Here is a 22,854-nt window from a genome sequence, read left to right as displayed (position 1 = left end):
TGCTTCTTACAAGGAAAGTATGTGAATGGGAGTATGTAGTCTCTTAAAGGAGTTCAGTTAGATAATGGAATGATGGAAAAATCAATGGACAAAGGCCTGTGCTGTATTCATAGGTGGGTCAATATGTGGCTTTGTGCAAGTCATGTAAGCTGAGATTCAGTTTGTTTATCTATCAAGTTGTATTAATAAGAGCTTCTCTGCTTATTTCATAAGGATGATTTTTTAAAACCGAATAATTTCAAGTAAAGTGACAGAAAGCACTTACAAACTTTTGAATACTCTTTCTGACTTCATGCAACAGTTCCTGCCTCCTAAAGTCATGTTGTAGGAGTGCCATATTGGTACTGACAATTTCTAGAGCTTCAAATTATTAGTTGAAAGTGGTAAATCTTAATTTGTTTCTGTCTATAAAGAAGTGCTTGAAAAAAAGTAAAAATGTAGCTTTATTATTAGACTTCAAGCCATCAGAAAATTTAGTGTCAGCAGTTGATGAGTAGCAAGATTGACAATTAGAAGAGGAACATAAAAATGGAAGGTAGTCAGTCTCTTAGTTCCCTGTACTTCCTGATTTTTAAAAATGATGCATTTCTTAGTTTTTTGATGCTGAATTAGAAAAATAATAAGCACAATTATAAGTTTGGGTTGAGGAACATTTTCTTTTGGAACACAGTTAACAGTACAATACTAAAAATAATTTAAAAGCTTTTTTATTAATCAAATTAATTGGTCTCATGAGATGATTTTTTTAAAGTACACAGGATCCTTTCTAAAACACACGTTTCTGTAGAGAGAAAGTCTTCCCTCATTTGGTGATTAAAATATTATGTTTTCATTTAAAAAGTATGGCTTCTATATAAAAACACTTACACAGCTGTTGAATTAAAAGCAAAAGAATAGTTAACAAGTTTTAGACACTGGTGAGTATGTCTAAGAGCTGATTAAGGTAAAACCTTGCTATGTTTGTACTCATCAACTGTAAGCCTTTGTTTGGCCACATTTGACATCATTCGCAAAAACTCTTGAGTTTACTTTAACAAGGTATCCTGGTAGGAAAGGCCAGTCTTTATCAGGGAGCATGGAATTCACAGAAAAGAGGAGTCTGAGAAGAAACACATTCCCTACCCAGCCGAGAAGTGGTTCCTTCTATGGCTGTGAGCCTTGACTTGCCACATTACTCATTTCAGCTTCCTGCACCATTTCAAAAGCGTCCCCTATGTCATGATAAATGTTGTGTTGAAATCATCAATAGCTAAGTCTACTAGCAAAATGTGACTCTCACTGCTCCCCAGATCCGGCAGGAAGAACACTTGCACGTAACAGATGTATGGAACACACTCAACAAGCTGTTGTATGTTGAGTTCAAGTCTTATCTCACGCAGAGGTATCAAGGAAATGAGAGGGCTTAAACCTTCCTTTGAGTTGGAACAGATAAAGGCCTATAAAGAAAAACAGTCTTTATGTGAGAAAAGGCTTAATCAGTCTTCCTGTACATATATATGCACTCATTGAAGACAAGAACTTTGGAAAGCATTATCTTCCAGTCAAGATGAAGAGAACTCATATTTGCTCAGTGGTGGCCTGTGCTATACACCATACTGGGTGTTACAAACCATCCCATAAGGTAGGTATCACATCTATTTTGCAGATGGATAACCAGAGCTCAAAGAGGTAAAGTGTGAAGCCCAGGGACATGCAGACAGTAAGGGGTGGGATTAAAATTTGAGTCTGAATCAGTCTGACTTTCAGGCTCACCTACTTTACCTTATACCACATACTGCCTCCCTTTCTAATATATATATATAAATTACTAAGGGAGGCTGAATCCAGCCCAGAAAACCTTAATCATTGCAAAAGGCTGACTATTGAATCCTGGAAACTTTCTGTTAAAGAGCAACATATTTACATGCCAGAAGGTTTTAGCATATGTTCTATCTATATCATTTCCAAGTACCTATCAGCATAGTGCTCCGGAATCCTGACAAGGCTGACATCTTAATTGCTGACTCTTTTCTCAGAAGGTTATACATGCCTCAAATTATAGCTAGATATTCAAAACACTGGATCAAAGTTGAAATAAATAAGTGAAGCAAATAACTGTCACCAATATGGCTTTGCTGGTTAGAATGCAAATCCAGCAAATAAAAAACTATGGTGGAAAATAGGAAGTAGGGTCGAAGTCAGAGCACGCAGGTAAGTAGCCAAGAGTGAAGCTATACCCAAAAACCAGAGAATGGTCACAGAGAAGAGAAGCTTATGGCTGAGGGAGAAACCTACCTAACGCCATTATCAGCCACAGCAACCTCCAGTTGATTGCCCTGGGAGTGACCAGCCAGGACCAGCACTTCAAATGTCATATCTGGAAATCCTTGACCAATTTTTCTGGTTTCCTTTATCCAGATGTATCAGTAGGCAGCATGGCCCTGGGAAGGGCATGATTTGGGGTCTCACTGAAATCTGGGTTCAAACAGAGCTTTGCTATATACCAACTACTTTGAACCTCTGCTCCCCCATCCATAAATTGAAAGTAATCAAGCCAGTTTCACAGAATCAGTGGAGAATCAAATAAGTTAACATCATATAGCACATAATGGCCACTCAATAAAGTTAGTTCCTTTACTTTCATTTTTACTGCACCATTTGAAGTAATTAAGTATCAGCAGACTGGCCATAAGCTCAAAATACAAACCACAATCAGCTACATCAGGAAGTCTTTTTCTCCTTTGTGAAACTAAGAAAGAATATATATATATATGTCCTACTTTTCTATGGCCTGAGAAAGAAGCACTTTTTATTGCAATGACCTCTTGAGTTGGCAGCTACAGACTAAGTAGCAGGTGATATGCATTATACTTTATTGTGAAGAGAGAAGCATATCATTGTAGCTTAGAGACTATAGTATTTATCACATCGAAGCTCCTCCCCCTGGGATGAATTAGCAGAGTAACTCCCACCAGAGGCTCAGCAGGGATCTGAGACTTTCTAGATCTCTAACTTATATCATTATATATTTTAAACAAATACACATGCACAATATGAGTTTGTGTATACAAATATATATATATTTTGTGTGTATATATATATATACACAAAAATTTGTGTATACAAATATATATATATTTTTTGTATATATATTTGTATACACAAATTTATATACATAGTGTGTATATAAATATATATTTATATATACACAAATATATATATATATTTATATACACATTATGTCTAGGAATATCCAGATTATATATATTTAGTGATAGTGCACACACTAGATAGACAGATAAAGATGTATTACTGAAGACCAAAGTAAGATTAATATCCTCAAATCCTGTTCCTCTATTTTGGATCCCACAGTTAGAATATCTTAAATGTGGAGTATGTGACATGTGAGTCAGGGAGACGGGCATAGGAAGAAACCTTGACCATTTTGAAACTGAACTGTAAAGCATCTTTTCCTGGCTCCATCACCAAGTTCTTGTCTACTGCTTTACTACTAGACTTTAAAATTTTTTAAAGCCCTCATGATTTTCTATGTTTTAGCACCATCTTCTTAAAACCTGCTACCTGGAAATGGGGTTAGAATGCCATCAATTGAAGGAAAGGAAAGAGGAAGGAATGACTGTACGGTAGTGGTGATGATAGTTGAAATTTATCAAACATACGTGCCAAGAGCTTTTTGAGAACAGTACATTCTCAATTAATTCTCCTAACAACCCAATGAGATAGATACCTGTTATTAATTCTCTTTAGAAATGAGAAAATTGAGGAATAAGGTGGTCTAGTAACTTGTTCATGATTCCTAATGAGTAACTAGCCAGCCAGACTCCAGCCAAGGCATTGTCACTGCAGAGCTGTCACTGAATTACTAGGCTATACTGCCCTCCAGATGGAGGGAGCTTGTGATCGAGAGCTCTTGCACCACCCAAGTTAGGACCACAACTTCCATTACAGAGATCAAGATTGTAGAGCAAGAATTTACCTTAGAATTCCAGGGTGCATTTAGATGTGATAATAGATTTATATGTGACATGAATAAATCCATAAAAGGGTCTACCACAAAGGAGACTTCTTTTTTTCTTTCTTTTTTTTTTCCTTTCCAACTATGGTAGATTCAAAAGGGGACTTCTATGAGAGTTACAAAACAGTGAGATCATATGACAGAATATGAGATAATATGACAGTGAGATATTACAGAATGCAGGTTGCTTGAAAACCACTGCACTGCATCAAAGAAATTAGCATTCATGGATACCTTACCATATCATAACCCATAATTGCATCCAACAACATCTATACTAGACTGAAACACATTTATACTAGATGATCTCTTGCCTTAGAATTTAAAGCCTAACTTTAGCTTATCTTTCAGCCACATTTACCACCCTAACAAAAATATGATCCTTAATTATGCCCAAATATATTTTCGAAAGATTTACATATTTGAAAACAATTATACAGTTAACCGTTCCAGCACAGTTGGAAAACAATTGTTTACTAGATTTTAAAATTAAACTTTAAGGGTTAATCAGAATATAAAGAGAATTAGAAGGGAAAGGAAATCTGGAAAAATATTTGCCACCAAAATGATAAATGAATAATAGTATTAATATATAAAAAGCTCATATAAGTTAACAAGAAAAATACTAATACTCTAATAAAATAATACCCAAAGACATGCACAGACAATTTACAGAAGTTGTTAAATATTTACTAAGCATGAAAAAATATTGTATCCATTAGTAATCAAAGAAAGGCAAGGAAGACCCCTTTGGTAGAAAGATTCCTTCCTGCCTGTAATCCCAGCACTTTGGGAGGCTGAGATGGGCAGATTACCTGGGGTCAGGAGTTCAAGACCAGCCTGGCCAACATGGTGAAACCCTGTCTCTATTAAAAATACCAAACATTAGCTGGGTGTAGTGGTGAGCACCTGAGTAATCCCAGTTACTCAGGAGGCTGAGACAGGAGAATTGCTTAAACCTGGGAGGCGGAGACTGCAGTGAGCCAAGATCTCGCCATTGCACTCCAGCCTGGGCAATAGGAGCGAAACTCTGTCTCAAAAAATAATAATAATAATAATAATAATCCTTCCTGAGTGTAATCTTCATGGTTGGTCTCTAAATACTGTATTTTTCTAAAAGAAACTTTACTAACTGCCAAAATCTTGAGTTTAATAATAAACCGAAACTTGTAGAGATCCCTGTCACATTTTTAAGTCATTTTCCAGGGTAAATAATATCCTCACCACAGACTTGAGCAAAGCAAATTAAACCTGTAGGAAAAAAATAAATAAAATGGATGATTCTTCTACCTTCAGGAAGAATCAGATGTCTGCAAGCAAATACTGTGATAACAGACTTCGTTTCTGAAATCTTTAACAACTTAAGAGTGGTTCTAGAAAACAGAGGGGCAATTAAAAAATGAGATTTTCTCAGGGGCTAAAGGATGCTAAACAGTATGATTTGTGTGAGCATGAGATAAACAGTTTGTGGCTATGCATCTTTTGGTCTGCCAAGCCAGAATTCGAAGCTAGTGGGCTCAAAGCTGGTGTCAGTTACTTGTAATGTGATAGCTAGATGTCAGTTAATTGAAGTGATTATTCATAAGATAATTTCTATATGAGTAAATTATATACTTTTATGGCTATTCTAAGTAGTATTAATATTTTATTCTTCCATATGCAAATATTTGCATTCCTAACACATTTGTTAAAGGGCCTACAATAACACTAGTCTCCTTAGAATAGAAATCAATACAAATACATCTTCCTCAAACGTCACAGAAAGGTGTTTAGGGACCGATACTCCAAAATGAAAACAGGAGTCTTTTTCTCCTACAGAGCACACACCTGCAAGAAGGGCCCACTTGAATCAGCAGAGGAAGGACACACCTGGCCCCCCGCTGGCTCAGTCGTGAGGATAAATAAATGCCAGAGGATGCAGCCAGAGCGCTCGCACTTCTGAACCTAACAGAAGGCAGTCTCCCCACACAGAGACCTTCAGGGCAGCCTCGCGCTGGAACAGTGGTAGCTCTGATTTCTTCTGAATGTAAAATGAAAGCAAACTTTTGCAAGCAACCAAAATCACCCACCCATTTTTAGTCAGCCTCATTGTAACCTATACCCTCACACTGGGCGTGAGTCAATTCTGACAGTTCTTAGAATTGTGTCACTGGGATTCAGACTTTGCCTGACATGCTGCAGCATTGTTCCTGGTGACTCATATTCCACAGTTCAAAGACAAAAGAATTCTACAGATAGGCTCACACTTTCCTTCATCCTTTCTATTAAGTAAATCGAATGCCCTGACAGCACACCTATCTATAGATGTCAAGTCACATTTACAGGCATCTAAATCAAAGGCTTGCGTAGGCAAGTGTTTGGCATACAAGATCTAAAAAGTGACCTCGGTTTCTTAAATGTTGCCACGGGAGTCATATTCTATAGAAACACATTATCAAAGCAGTGGAGGGGTGGGGCGAAGAAATGGGGAAAGAATCAGATACTACACAAAATAAATGGTTTTCCTTTTATTTTCATTGACACTCTTATCTCATTCAATTCAGAATTCATCCAAACTACCATTTCAATTTGTACACTATGAAGTGTACACTGTCTCATTCCCTAATCCCAGGAGGATTTTAATATTTTAGCTGAGTGAGGAGATTCAATAACAGAGATTCTGAAAAAGGATTCTGTATTTTCCACAGAGGCCCCAGCCATTTTGCTGGCAAAGAGGGCTGGACCATTAAGTGACAGGAGCTGTGGGAGCTGAGTGGGTGCCAAGCAGCAAGTTATCTCTGTCGAGTTCAGAGCTCTCATGTCTGAAATGGACATTCGTTGAAACTATGTCAAGGAAGAAAGAAGGCAAACTGAGCAGACAGGACAGTCAGGGTTCCAAAGCACCAAGGCAGATGAGTATATACCAGATGGGTCCCAGGCCAGAAGAAATGCTCCCAAGATACCAAAAACGTAAAGTAGAAGATACTTTTAAGTTGGGGATAAAAGGTATCAACTCTCACCTCTTTTTGCCTCACTCGGTATTTTGCTGGTTTTTTTTTTTTTTTTTTTTTTTTTTTTTCCTTTCTCTTTTTTTTTGACAGAGTCTTGTTTTGTCGCCCAGGCTGGAGTGCAGTGGCATGATCTTGGCTCACTGCAACCTCTGCCTCCCAGGTTCAAGCGATTCTCCTGCCTCAGTCTCCCAAGTAGCTGGGATTATAGGTGTGTGCCACCACGCCCGGCTAATTTGTTGTATTTTTAGTAGAAACAGGGTTTCACCGTGTTAGCCAGGATGGTCTCGATCTCCTGACCTCGTGATCCGCCCGCCTCGGCTCACTCAGTTTTAATCACTCTCCTAACTGAATTCCTGGTGGTGTTGGAGCCTCTAAAGAAATCATTTCAGCCTCGTATTCCCAATAGCCTTTGTGTCTTCTGGCATCATGGGCACAGAGTCAGAATTTCAGTAAAGACAGAATTTATACCATATATAAAAATTGCTACAGAAGGCAGCATAACCACACATTCATTTCAGAAGCTGTTTAAATGGCTGAGTGCTATAAATGAGGTTGGACTGTGCACAAATATGTGAGTAAAACAGAACAAGAAAGTCCTAAATCCATATATGAATAGTTGTTTCATTCTCGTAGAAGGTTTAAGATAAACTAAAATATTACAATCTTGAGATATGACAGGCTATATTTCTGTTCTTCATCAGAGTATTGGTGAAATTCATGTTCTATTCATTGTAAAAATTTTATTAATTATTAACTATACTAGTACAAATTTCTAAGAGAATGCTTTTGAGTAACCACGGAATATAGTAAGAATGGGAGAAATTGGGAGGATTTTATTTATCCAATTATATCAAATGAGTTTGCGATAAGACCTATAAAACCTACATTAGCTTTGAAATTATGAAGACCTTTATTTAACTCTCTGAATAGCCACTAACTAGATCTATGCTCCTGATCAAATTAGTTAACATATGACTCCATTTTTAATCTTTAAAGGATTAAGATAGTTTTACTTTGCTCCTTAAAATTATTGAGAAAGTAAATACAGTAAAAATGGAAAAATACTTTGATAGGTAGAACATATCATATGGCTGAGATAAAATTGTGTGCCTGACCCACATAAATCTGACTTTAGCATATTATTGGTGACACAATTAATATTGACCAGCAACATCACAACATCCTGCTGAGTTGGAACCCACCTAGTATCATGATGAGCCTACTGAACCAATGTCAAAGTCTTACTAGACTACATTATCATTCTTAGGAGTCATTCAGGAAAAAACCAGCATCACTCAGTCCTTTTGCTGAATAAAAACAAAAACAAAAAGTCATTTTAGGAAGACAATTCAGACTGGGCACTGTGGCTCACGCCTGTAATCCCAGCACTTTGGGAGGTCGAGGTGGGTGGATCACCTGAGGTCAGGAGTTCAAGACCAGCCTGGCCAACCTGGTGAAACCCCATCTCTATTAAAAATGCAAAAATTAGCCAGGAGTGGTGGTATGTGCCTATAATTCCAGCTACTTGGGAGACTGAGGCAGGAGAATGGCGTGAACCCGGGAGGCGGAGCTTGCAGTGAGCTGAGATTGTACCACTGCACTCCAGCCTGGGCAACAGAGCAAGACTCCATCTCAAAAAAAAAAAAAAAAAGAAAAGAAAAAGAAAAGAAGATAATTCAAGTGTATCACAGAATTGTGTAGTGAATATGTTACAGAAAAAAATAACCAGAAGACCATAGACAGAAAATAGAATTATAATTCTATAAAATTTCATAGTTTAATCACATGAAATAATTGGTGTTAGACTATTTTTTACTTACCAAAATGGCAATTTCACATGATTCAACCTAGTAAAATATATACATATGAATGCAGAAGTCATCTTAGGAAAAAAATAATAATAATGTGAATTATACTGATATTTATTAAGCTCTTATTATGGTACCAAGTTAAATGTTTTGTTTCAATAAATTCTCACAACAAACTTATGAGGCAGATACTATTATTCGTCTATTTCTATAAGAAGAAAACGAAGCAAGGAGAACTGACATTCTAATGCAGTCTGTCCTAACCCTTACCTGACCCTGCTGGTTGAAAAGAACAGTGGATGGCATGAGCATATGGAAAGATGAATGGTGACGACTCCAGGAAGATGAGAGGCCAAGAGGGAGAGAGTTGAAGCATTTACACATCACTGTATAGGGGAAAGGTAGCCTGCATAGCCCACTGAGCAGAATATCCTTCAAGGTTAGACAGACATATCAGGTTACCACAGCTAAAGGTCTTTCACTATTAAAATAATTGAAGTGACTCTCCTTGTTCTAATTCCAGATTTAGAAGCAAACACCGGATCACAATTGCACTCCCATGTAGACTTTTCGGTTTAGCTAAATCAAACATCTAATTTTCATGGCATTATCAGTGGAGAAATGGATGCTGTATCAGTCTCCAGGGGGTCTTGGTTACTCCGTACATGCCATTAAATCAAGCCTCAAACTGCACAGCTGAGAAGCAGATGTGAAACACAACTAATAGCACCAAGGAATTATCCTACCATGAGCACATGTCCAGGTGACCAGGTTGTCCCACTAGGCAAGAGTATAAAAGCCTTCAAATTTGACAACAATAAACTCGTTTAAAAGGACTATCTCCTGTAAATAATTCATTCGAGTCTATGTTTATAAGAAAGAAACTTGTCCACACAAAATAATATATTTGTTGAGTGTAGTGGTAATTTTCATTACCTTTCTAGAGCTTCGTGGATAATCGGATCCAAAGTCACCCTAAAAAAGTAAAGAAGCAAACATTTAACAAACATGAAAGAATTCCAAATATTTACCATGACAGTGACACATGACACATGCACATTATTAATTGACTTATATACATAGTAAGTGCCTTAAAGGGGGAGAACACAAAGTAAAATAGAGGAAATAAAATGAATTCTCCTTAAAAAAAAAGACATCTGCAGGTAATGCTTAGATAACTACAAAATAAAGAAAAGCAGGGACACCAAATCAATAGCATCAATAGTTTGAAGAGAATTTAAAAAATGAAATTGTGCCAGATACATTAAAAAGTATGATCTTGAACTTGAAATGAATATGCCAATGAGATGCAACTGTAACAGAAGCAATAAAGATAATTTAAAAAATTTTTCCTCTGCATGAAAATGCTGGCATCAGAAAACATTTTCCCATATAACTTTCTTGCACAGCGATTATGAGAAATCCATTTTCTCCCAAACTTCATTACTGTAAATATTGTTTACCAAGGGTCAGAATAGCAAGACATGCAAGAGATAATATGGTCCCTATAATATTATTACAACCTCAAAATAGAAAACTAAGGATCTACTCTGACTACAGGAACTCCAAGATGAAGATTAAGTCTGACTTTCTGTTTTTACAAAATGCTAACTTTATTCCATCGGGGAAGAAATGCCTTTATCTTATTTCCTATCAGAATATAGTAATATGTGCAATATGCAAATTATTCCAACTGGTACTGAAGTTTAAATATGTAGAATGTAAAGAAAGGAACATTCTACTTTGTAGTTAACTCTAACTACACTTGTGTACAGTTCATTCGACTCTATCAAAGGCTATTCAAATTGACACCACAAAAATTATTTCATCTTGTCAGCTTTAAAAAACCCACTATCAAGTCATACAGAATTAAATTTGCAATTTCATGTTTCTATTTGAGCTTCCAATAAAGAAAAAAATAGAAGGAAATTAACATTTCTAAAACCTTAACTTTATTCCTGGTATCTCAGCTACATTTTCTTATTTAATCTTCACAACTTCTAAAACAGTAAGTGTAATAGCTTTGTATAATCATAAAAGCAATGCACATTCATTACAGAAAATGTACCAAGTACAGAAAATGAAAATCAATCATAGTCCTACCATTAGAGGAAAGTTAATATTTTGTGGTGTTCTCTTTCAATACACACAGTTTCACATATACAGTGTTTTAAACAAGATTGGAATTATTCTATATATACAGTATATCTTGCCTTTTCCCCTTAAAATCATATCATTTTTCCATATCATAGTCTCAAAATGTGGTTTTGATAGTTGCATCCTAATCTACCTATTTACATGGCAAAGTTTTTTCAAATACTTCCTAGTATTTATGATATACATTTCTGTCTAGCACATCTAACATTGTAATAATCTCCTTGCACAAAAATTTTGACTTTGTATCTGCTGCTTTCCTTAAAAGAAATTCACCAAAATGGTATTGTTGAAGAAAAGGAACAAACTTTTTTCATGGCACTTGCCTATCATATGCCCACCAAAAAGGCAAAATCTCTAGATTGCCCATCAAAAGAACAATTCACAGTACAGGAAAGTGTCCATTTCTCTAAACATTCACAAATATATCTTAGTATTTTCATAAAATGCTTTTTTATTTCATAGTGAAACGGTATGTACTTTTTATTGGAGTTACTTTTTCTTGCTATTACAATGAAGTAATTTTTACAATCCATTGCAGTTCTTCCCCTTTAAGCCTTTGACTGTCTTTACTTAGAAGGTTTGTGGTCTTCTATTGATTTATAAGAGCTCTTTAGACAATAAGGATATTAATCATTTGTGTATGATAATTATATAAATATTTTCATTTGCTTTCCCGGTCCATTATTTGCATTTAGGTTTGGTTTATAATGGTTTTGATGCACATAAGTTTAAATTTTACGTAATGAAACATATCAATCATTTACTTTGGGATGTCTGCTCTGGGCTTCTATGCCTAGAAAGTTCTTCCTCCATCCAGTATCAATTAAATAGCTACTTATGTTTTCTTTTGCTGGTCCTCCCAGTCCCTATCACTACCTTTTACCCTCGGCTTTTTTTTTAAACCCACGTGGACTTTATCATAGGTATAATGTGAGATGAGTCCTTACTACAATTTTTGACGACCACCTCTCACAGACTTTCCCCAGCACCACCGGTGAAATCACTTACTCCTTCTTGGTTCATCAGTGCAAAATTTGCTTTGAGGCACACCTGAGCTCTGATGTCAGTTTGGACACCTGGGCAAGTCTAGCTTGTCAGTGTTTATCTTGCAGCCTTGTTGTAAGGATTAAACCAGATAATGTACAGAAATCTCTTACTTCAGTGTCTAGCACAGCATAAGTGCTTGATTAGGCCAACTAGACACTAGATTCAGGGCTGTTCATTTCTCTTCCTCTGATCCATCTGTCAGTACTTGTGCTCACAGCATAAACTTTATAGAGCACACAACATTTGGTCAGAAAAGACACTTTGAACTTCTTTTTCAAAAAATGTTCTTGGCTATTTCTACCTGTTTGTTCTTTACACAGGCCCAACTCACTTTTCATTACAGTTATTCTTCAGCTGGTCTTTTCCTGCAATTCTCTCTCTCATTTTCTTTTTTGCACGTCTTATTACATAGGCCAGATTTTCCAAAACAATGTTTAAAAGTAATGGTAAGCACAGATATTCTAGTCTTTTAACTGATTAAAATAGCAAAGCTTCTAGAGGCTCATAATTGAGTTTGATGTTGACTATGGGCTTAAGACAGGTAGTCTTCATAACATTGTGGAAGCATCCTTCAGTTCTTTATTTTATGATATTAATTTTTTTAATCTCCTTCCCACAGAGGAAACTGATTTTTAAAGCAGTAATATAAGTTGCCCAAAGTCATGCAGCCAGTACAGGGTGGAGCCTGAATGCACACCCAAGTTATCTGGTTCCAGTGTCTTTCTATTTACCATTGCAACCATGCCACCATCCTATAATGTAGTCAGTCTCCAACCCAGTAATATGCTTTGTGCAAAATTTATATATAGCCAAAAAAAGTGTTGTTTAGACCTTATAAAACATCTTCTTATAAAAGTAAAGCGACAAAGGATGGCTAGTTTATTAGCTCACCTAAAGAAATGTAGGTCACCCATTATTATCTGTAGAAATACTTTAATATTCATCAGTATTTCTATAGGAAAGCAAATTAGTAGGAGACACCGGAGACACAGATGGGACTTCTCCTCAGTCATCCTCTAAGCAGAGAGAATAAAAAACTGTCATAGCTTTGGCCACTGGCGGTACAAACACTGAAGCAGAAAAGCGTAGGACTTTGAAGCAAAACAGAAACTCTTGGAGGAAAAGGATTGAGTTGGCAGGTAAGAAGGAGATGGTGGTAAACAGCAAAGTAGAAGGAGAAAACCAGAGTGAAATGTTTCTGTGGCACCCCGTGGCCTTCTCCTTCTTCCTCATACACCCATTAGGATTGAAGCTATCTGTCAGAGCAAATGCCGAATATAAATAAGACTTGGCCCATCCGCTTTCCTTTTCATGACCACCAGCCAAACTCTTCTCCAAATTTTTCTCCTCTACAGCTCACCACATTATGGAAAGGCAAGTTTTGCTCCTATTCACCTGAACCTAAATAAATACATGTCTTTCTGTGCTACTCTAGGACAATTTGGCAACTGTTGAAAAATTGACAGGAAATTAAAACTAGAACTAAGAAAAAAAAAATGTCCAGTATTAAAAAGCTTCATAATCAAAGTTGACCCTATAGTGATTCCTAGAATAAAATTACCCAGGCCATCCTCTTTCTCTAGGTTAGTTCTATGCTCTTCTGGAAGAACTCCTTCATCCCCCAGGCTTTCTCCCATCTCCCTAACAGGAACCTCAGATCCTGCCCCTCCCAAACCTCTCTGTACCCCCAAAACGTATAGATCTTACCCTCTTTTCCTTCCCCATGCCCAAGCCCACTCCCAAAGAATCTTGAGTCTATTTTGCTAAGACCTCATCTGATAACCCAGTCTTGAAAAACATACCCACACCCACCTTTTCTGGCAACCAGCTGTACACCAAGACCCTCATCCTCCCTAACTCTGCCCCCTATCTAAGTTCCTCTTCCCAGATCTCATTCTGCCAAGCAGGTCAAAATCATATGCTATGAGGTAAAGTGATGTGCTTAAGTAGAATCTGAATACACAGAATTAAAATAATTATAATTAAATTTAGTGAAATACAATTTAAATAGAAAATATCTCTTTTGCTTTGCTCTTCTCATAGGCCAGGCCACATATTCAAGTTCCACAGAAAAACAAAAATGCTTGGTTCTTGACTCCTGTCTTGACATTAGTAAAAATGGAAATCTCAATCATGTGCCTAGGGCTCTCACATTTTATCTTCTTTGGCTCATAATCCTGTAGAACCTCGGGGGAGATGTTATTATTTTTATTTGAGAAAAGATGAAACTGATGAGCAAAGAAATGAGTGAATTGCCTGGAGTTACACAGTCAGTAATGGAAGCAACAGAACCTGAACCCAGGACTTCTGTTGTCAAATGCCAAGTTCTTCCTGTTTGCTGAAACTGATGCCCACAGTCTCCAGAACCATTAGTTACCAAACATTTACTATTTCCACTAGAGCTACAGAAGCAATCATGGTTCATTTCTCAGCAATTGCTCTCCAATAAGACTATTCTGAAGTCCACAGTAATTACTTTGAGATTGTCTTACACAGTTCTTGTTTCTCCCTTGACTGAATAATCTCCTCTGGTAACGAGCCAGGATATATGGGCCAAATCATGCCTGCATTTATAAAGCCAGCAATAGAAACTATAATATTACTACAAATGCTAAATTTAAAAGATTGAACATGATTTACAATAACTACATACCATCTTATAAATGATTTCTTTTAAATAATGACCCTGTTTCCAAGATCTTGCATTGGTGACTTTCCATATCTGACATATTTCTTATTTCACATTTCCAGCTAGTCAACATGTATGATAATAAAGAATTATTCTATCCATGATTCAAAACGCATCTCCATCAAAGATGTTTATTATATTTGTGTGAAAATCAAGTTTAGTTATATTAGTACCATCCATCTAAAATAAATGCAGTTAATCCTGTATCTGCCAGGTACTGTTCTAAAGAGTTTACAAACATTATCTTATTTAATCCTCACCTAACAACCCTATGAGGCAGATACTTTTATTACCTCCATTTTACATAAAAGGAAACTGAGGCACAAAGAGAATAAGTAACTTGCCCAAAGTTACACAGTAAATAAGTAACAGAGCCTATATCTGAACCCAGGGTGAGTGACTCCAGAGTCCAGAGAGTTTGAATAACTTGTAGTTTCCAGAGGCTCATTTGACACCAAGGATTAGCTATGAAATTAAATGTTTTTATATTGACCACTAGAATCAAAGTGTGACATTTTGACAACCCACTTAAGAAACCATTTGTTGTGTTATTGCTTTTTGTTCTTCCTTGAAGTGGCTTTTTTTGTATTTAACAATGATGCTAATTACCAAGACCACTTATTCTTTTAAAGTGGTGATTTTTTTAATGAATAAAAAGAAAATGGATATCTTCTCTAATAACAAGTAAAACAGCCTTTTGGAGCTACTGGGCATTTAATGTACGCCCAGCATAAGTCATATTTGATCATTTAAACAACATGAGGTAGGAATTCGTATTGTTCTCATTTTATAGATGAAGAATCTGACACTTACAGAGATTAACTAAATTGCCCAAAGTTACACAGCTTATATACATGGCAAAGACATGCATGGCAAAGACAGCATTCAAACTCAAGTCTGTCTTCAGAGCCCTGCTCCTAGCTGTTCTGTGACCTGCCTGCAATCTGCTCTACTGAAATAACACTGGTTAAATTAGAGAAAAGAAATTTGGGCAAATATTTCTCCACTGCAAGCAATGCAAGGCAACGAAACGCAATGTGTTCACTTAAACCTACAAATGTACCTGCCAAGATGTTGAAGAGAAGTGCCTAGTGGAATGCAGCATTCTAAAAAGGACCTTTGAGAGACAGCGGTGCTAGAACAGTACTATTTATCTCACTCATTTACATAACTAAAATTCTAGATTGTTTTGTCCTGAATTTGACATTTTATTTTTATTTCCTTAAAGAAATAAGTCTACTACAGAGCTCAGAAAGTACAAATCGCCAAATATATCATTTCAAACACACTTGAATAAATAAACTGAGATGATTCTCATTTATAATATTTTTGCATTAGAGAGCAGTGAACAATTTGTCACTATCACACCAACATTCCAGACTCTCCTGGGGTCGTGTAACTCCTGGCAGGTTTGAGGAGCATAATATCAACCAATTTGTTGAACGCAGACCAACTAATACAGTTAGAATGAACTACTAGCAAATTTCAAGTAGCACATTTATTGTTAGCAATTTTTATTTAGTTAAGAAATATTTCTAACATCATCTATGTTTTTTTCAAGATGATATTCAAGCAATATAATGAGGCTCTGTAAAGAACAAAGACAAATACTACCACTGTGGATCCAGGAACGGTTTGATCCAATTACTCAGCTGATAATATGGTAGCAACTCAAATCGTAAATTTTAACACAGTCAGATGGGAGATATTTGAACCCCGGCCTGTAATAACAATGCAAGATCAAAGTCAATGCAAGCAAATTGGTGCTGAGGCTTACTTAATCTAGTAGTAATCACACAGTGGTGAAGAGTGCAAGTTTTAGAACAGGCAAACCTGAAATATCACCTCAATTTCCTAATTTATGATGGAATAATGACTATGCCGCTACCTAAAGGGTTGTTAGGATGAAATGAGTTGCTGGATGCAGAATGGGTAAATGCTGTTGTAGATGTTAATAAATATTAGCTGTTGTAGATGTTATCAATTTAACTCTCCAATTTCACAGACAAGTTTGGAAAGCCAGTAAGTTAGTTTGGAAAGCCAGTAAGTTTGTAGGTTAACTAAACCTATAAAAAATAGGCCTGAGGCTTCTTTTTTTTTTTTTTTTTTGAGATGGAGTCTTGCTCTGCTGCCCAGGCTGGAGTGCAGCAGCATGATCTCGGCTCACTGCAACCTCCACCTCCCAGGTACAAGTGATTCTCCTGCCTCAGCCTCCTGAGTATCTGGGATTACACGCATGCCACTACACCCGGCTAGTTTTTGTATTTTTAGTAGCGATGGATTTCATCATGTTGGTCAGGCTAGTCTTGAGCTCCTGACCTCATGATTCACCTGCCTCAGCCTCCCGAAGTGCTAGGATTATAGGAGTGAGCCACTGTGCCCTGCTGCCTGAGGCTTTAAAGTCACTTCTAAGAGAGAAATTGAGGGCAGGAGCTACTGCTGTCTTGTTTACCACTGTATCTCTTGTACCTGACATAGCATCTGATAAATACATGCTCATTAAACACATGCCGAATCATTATATGAATGAATATATTAAAAGATCTATCTTAGTGAAATACATACTAGAATTCTGGCAGGGGAGACAACGGGCTTTTAAAATGAGAGAGAGGAGAGAGCACAGATCTGAAGGTGAGTGAATCCTATCAGGTTATTTTTCACATGGGACCAACAGAACCCAGTCAGATCCCTTAGGTTAGATTCTACAAAATCCCTGATCTATATGTAGTGCCAAATGCTGCATACTGACCAAAGAACGCAATGCTAGTGTTTACGTGCTCAAGTGAATTCAGTTATTTAAAACTCCTCAAAAGAATTTCCCCTAACCACCACAGCCCATATGGAACTTAAGGGGGCTTATTACAGAAACTATTCATTTGGCTTTAATACAACAGAGAAGCCACCATTTTAAGGACTCTGTACTTGTGACAGTAAATATGTATTGGGTCTTCCCCCAGAAGGTAGGATTTAGATTCTCCCCATATTCCATCCCTTCCAGATTCAGGCATGATCTTGGCTTTTACAAGAAATATGAAGAGGAATAAGGTACGATCTTTACTCTGGAGGCACTTACTGTCTTAGAAAGAGCATAAAGCAGGTACAAAAATAACTGTAATGCAAAGCCAACCGTAGCAAGTGCCACAGAGATGTACAAAGAAAGGGATCCAAAAAGGAATCAAATAAATTTATTTTAAGCAATTAAGCTTTTTTGACAGTGAGGGCACTATCAAACACATGATACCACAAAGATGAGTTGGAGTTCGAATGGGCAAGGACACAGCAGGTTGAGAACACAGCAAGGGGAAAGGTCAGGTAGGAAAACATAGGGTGATTAAGTAACCTGGGACCACTTTGACATTTTGCTGGTTTATGGGGCCAAAAAGAGAAAATATTTATAATAAAAGCCACCTGAAAATAAGGAACATAGGACAAAAATGTATTAAGACGATATCATAGGTTGTTGAGCAGAAAGTGACAGTGACTAAGACTGTTGTTCATTAGAGAAATTTACCTGGCAAGGATATAAAATGGACTGGAGAGGGAAGGAGATGAAGGACCTGAGCAGTAAGGAATTAACCTTGTCCAAAGAGAGGTCCGGTCTTCACTCTTAGCACCCAGGCAGTAATCTCTAAGCCCTTGGGATATCCTGCCTGAAAAGAATGCCTTTGTTCTCCTTGGGGCTTTCGGCCACCTTTCAGAGTCTATGCAAACAATGTGATTTATGTATGGTAGGGTGCCTGTGGCTACACGGTATCAGGAGCAATCAACAGTATCTCTATGACCAAACATGCCTGTGTGACTGAGCCTCAGTCACATAACTCTGTATGTTCTCACTTAGGAGTGGGAGCTAAACACTGAGTACACATGGACACAAAGAAGGGAACAGACACTGAGGCCTACTTAAAGGTAGAGGGAGGGAGAAGAGTAAGGATGGAAAAACTACCTTTTGAGTGCTATGCTTGTTACCTGGATGGTGAGATAATCTGTACACCAAACCTCCATGATACAATTTACCTATGTAACAAACTTGCACATGTACCCCTGAACCTAAATTAAAAGTAAAAAAATAAAAATAAATAAATAAATAAATAAAAAGTACTCACCACTGCAATCAAAGCTAATGGGGATGTATGTAATATATTTAATACAGTCAATAAAATACAAAGTACTTTTAAAAAACTCGGCACACCAAGGCTTGGGTGTACTTTCCAGGTTGGCACTCCCCATGTATGTTGTCACACACTGTTGCTGGGAGAAGTGGCATCATCCCCACAACTACACTGGGAAAGAGCAACTGGAAGTTTGGAGCTCTTCTAGACCCTGATCTGAGTTCCCCAGTGTTCCCTTGCTCGATTTGAATCTGTATTCTTTTGCTCTAATAAACTGGAACTGTGAATATAACAGCTTTCAGAGTGCTAGGAGTCTTTCTAGCAAGTAATTAAACCTGAGGGTGGCCTTGGGAACTCAAAAACTTACAGTTGGTGTCAGAAATGAATATGGTCTTTGGATCTTCCTAACTTTACACCAACTAACACAAGAAACCCTCTGCAACAGTGCATGAGGTTATGGTGGCTTAAAAGCAAAAACCAAACCAACAAATAAAAAAAAAAACAGTGGTGGAATTGAGGTGGTGGAATTGAGGAGGCATGAATGCTAGAACTTTATAGAAAACAAACAAAAATGAGTAGAGTATCTCATTAGATACAGGAAACTTAAAGGAGTTTTCCTGAGAGAAAATAATCAATTAAATTGTTAGTAAATGAAAATTGAGAACTAATAAGGAACATCTAGTTTGAGGAGAACAAGGTGAAGTAGGAGAAATGAGCAGTACATGTGACTTCAATTCCTTCTTCCCTGTGTACACACACACCAATACCCCGCTTGAGAGGAGAAGTCTGTTCCTTTACCCTATGGAATCTTGTCTGGCCAACAGAACACGTACCCACCATGTGCTATAGCCACTTTGAACCTAGCCTTTAAGGGGACTGGCGGGCCCTGCTTCCTGCCTTTTGGTACCCTGAGCCACCATATGAAACAGTCCAGGCTACTCTACCGAGAGAGGGAGCCACAGGGGAACACCGAGGTACTAGACCTGGGAGTGCAGACACCTCGGATGTGCAGAGCAGTGGGGACTTTAGATGGCTGCACACACACAAAAGACAAGAACCCCACGGAGCCATGAGAGATGATAATGCATTGTTGTTTAAGCCACTATGATTTGGGATGGTTTGTTATACGGTAATAGACATCCAAATTGCAAGATAGTAAATATAATTCACCTACATCACTGTCCCTAGCTAATTTCTTTATTTAGAAAGTATGTGATCACCCAAGACAATGGAGGTCAGGAGTCACAAGAACTAATTAAAATCCACAAATGATGCAAAGAGCTTGACAACATTCTGTTATGTGGCTATAGATTATCAAAGTTAGTTTATTTCCCAAAGTACCTAATTTATATGTTGAGGAGCCACTGGGCTAACGTACTCAATTGTGTCTCTGATTATACCTGGCTCATCCTCCCCACTTATTTCCTATCTCCATTATTTCCGGCTTATTAATATCTACAATCTCATCCTGTTTGATAAATTACTGGCAAGCTCATTTAGCTTTGTTTTATTTGCCATGATACTAGAAGGTAACACACATACACACACATCTTTATCTTAGGTTTATTTTGCTGTTCTGAAAGTTTTTCAAAAGAATCTGTGGTTCTTACAAAATTATGATATTTTGATCCTAAAAACTGAGATGAAATATAGATTAAAGTAACACCTAGGACATTAGTACATATTTTTAAAATATTGAATGAATAAATAAACAGAGCAATGACATTCAAAGCTGTCAACTTTTATATGAGCACTTGTCCCAGGAAAATAAGTGTTCTTATTTTTCTTTATTGAAGAAGAAAAGAAAAAAGAACAAGAAACATCTTCTTTTGGAAGATGGTCCTTTTGGGAGACTGATGAAGCCTCTGGAGCCCTTCTCAGAATAGTGTTTTTAAAGGCATAGAACAAAACAGGGCAGGTAAGGAAGACAAACAAATTGAAATACCATTATTTCTCCCTACTTCCATTATCTTGGGTGATTACATACTTTCTAAGTAAAGAAATTAGCTAAAGACAATGACATCATTGAATTATATTTACTGTATTACAATATCACAGTTTTAAGATATTTTAAAAAACAAATTTGTGATAATACATTTGCTTCTTTATTAATGTATTATATTGTACAAATAGTAAGTCTAATAAAAACTATAATTTTTAAATAAGAGCATAAATAATACTTCAAGATATCTTCAACAAAGATAATGAAATATAATAATATTCATAATTACTACAGTGACAAAGTCACAATTCATACTACTGTGGTTTATGCCTGTGTTCATAATTAAAGAAATAGCTAAATTTTCATTTAGGGATTACTAAATTGCATATTTTTTACCATCCAAGGAGACCTTGGAAATTGTACTCACAGCCAGTTGGTTTAAACCTTCTGTATTAAAGCCCTGGACAGGTCTATTGTTAATTACACTGAATTCATAGTTCTTCCAAAACATTGAGCCTTAGTGGCTGAGAGATGCTAGTACCCTGACAAAATTTAAAAGGTAAAAGGAGACGCCTGCTTTAAAAGACAGTGTGAATGAGGTTAAGAAGTAGAGTTGGACAGGGTTAATAGGTACAAATGGCCTGGGGCTATATGCTTATTTGACGTTTTAGCAGTATAATATTCAAGTGGAAATACTAGCATGTAGTCAGACTGACGACCACCTGGGGAGGGAGACCAGGACAGGGACAGAAAGATTTTCAAGAAAACCACAGAGAGGTAAAAGTGGGACCATGAGATTGGAGGAGGGAAATAAAAAACCCTGGAAAAGATATGAGGGAGAAAGAGAACAGAGCCTTAGGATGTGCCAAATTTAGAGAGAGAAGCAAGGGTCTGAAGACAGAGAAAGGCCTGAAAGTAGTGAATGAAAAATAATAAAAGGTTCATTCAGTCTGGGGTCACATCAGAAATGAAACAAGAGAGTCTGAATCAGAGGTGTGGATTAGCTGTGATATCCAATTTAAACATACAACACTAAATTCATTGATATTAAAGGAATTTAACTATAACACGAAATTACATAGCAAATCAAACTGCAAGATCTAGAAAGAACTGTACTTATCTTCTATTTAATTCTTCCGTTAATATTGACTCAAGATCTATTGAGGGGAAACAAAGACAGGTAAAGGGGGATTATATATCATAACAAATTCTACTTTACATCATTATCTTCCATCATTAAAAAAAAAAAAAAAAAAAAGATATCTGCATTCTGCTGCCAGAAACCTCTATACAGGGAATGAAGGTCATAATGATCAAGGCTAATTAATCCTTGTTGGATAGGCTTGATAGCAAATGGAACCTTGGTATACAGTATAAAAGACCACTAATGTTATGTCAAAGTCTTACATGCAATTTTTTAAATCTGAAAAACATGAAACAAGGTAATTAGTTATGGTATTGTTTAATCTGACTTATTTGACATGAATTAATCTTTTATTTGGTCAAGAGTTTGCGCTCTGATCAGCTATAATCAGTTGGATGAATCTGAACCCCAAACTTCCTACTTTTTCTCTTTAATTAACATACACCTGAATAATACTTTTTGTATACCAGACCCAATTCCAAGCCCTTTACAAACTTAAATACATTTAATCCTCAAAATAACCCCATAACATCATTAGTGTTATTATCTTCATTATATGAATAAGGAAACTGAGCCCTGGAGAGGTTAATTAACGTGTTCGAGATCACAGAGTTAGTAAATGATCAAACCAGAATTCATGCCCAGGGAGTCTAACTCCAAAGTTCATGCTTGCAAGCAGGATATTCTGTCGCCTACTGCTCAAAGATATCCTGTGACAGAGAAAACGAACACACAAAATAATATTTGCAATGTATTCTCAACAATAAACCCTTAATTTGCTAAATGCCAAGGATTTCATTTTACACTTTGCCTAAATTCAGTACTCCCATCCTCAATTGATAATATCCATTAAGTTACTAATTTCCTTATCTGTAAAACTATCAGGACTGTATCAAATGCCATTTATAGGTGAATGTCATTGTTTGATAACCTTATAGCTTGGAATTCAGGGT

General features: G+C 36.7%; 1 protein-coding gene across 8 annotated transcripts in view; it reads right to left on the bottom strand.

Annotated features, from left to right (window-relative positions):
* ANK3 (ankyrin 3) overlaps positions 1-22,854 on the bottom strand; it is a 703,328-nt gene that overhangs the window by 581,378 nt on the left and 99,096 nt on the right. For all 8 annotated transcript variants that reach the window (XM_007963375.3, XM_073019120.1, XM_073019128.1 and 5 more), the window contains one exon: positions 9,750-9,788. In XM_007963375.3, the coding sequence (XP_007961566.2) occupies positions 9,750-9,788 (39 nt within the window). The remainder of the gene's footprint in view (positions 1-9,749; positions 9,789-22,854) is intronic.

The sequence above is a fragment of the Chlorocebus sabaeus genome, chromosome 9 (assembly GCF_047675955.1).
Source record: "Chlorocebus sabaeus isolate Y175 chromosome 9, mChlSab1.0.hap1, whole genome shotgun sequence".
Classification (NCBI taxonomy): domain Eukaryota; kingdom Metazoa; phylum Chordata; class Mammalia; order Primates; family Cercopithecidae; genus Chlorocebus; species Chlorocebus sabaeus.
This window is presented reverse-complemented; position numbering and strand designations above follow the sequence as displayed.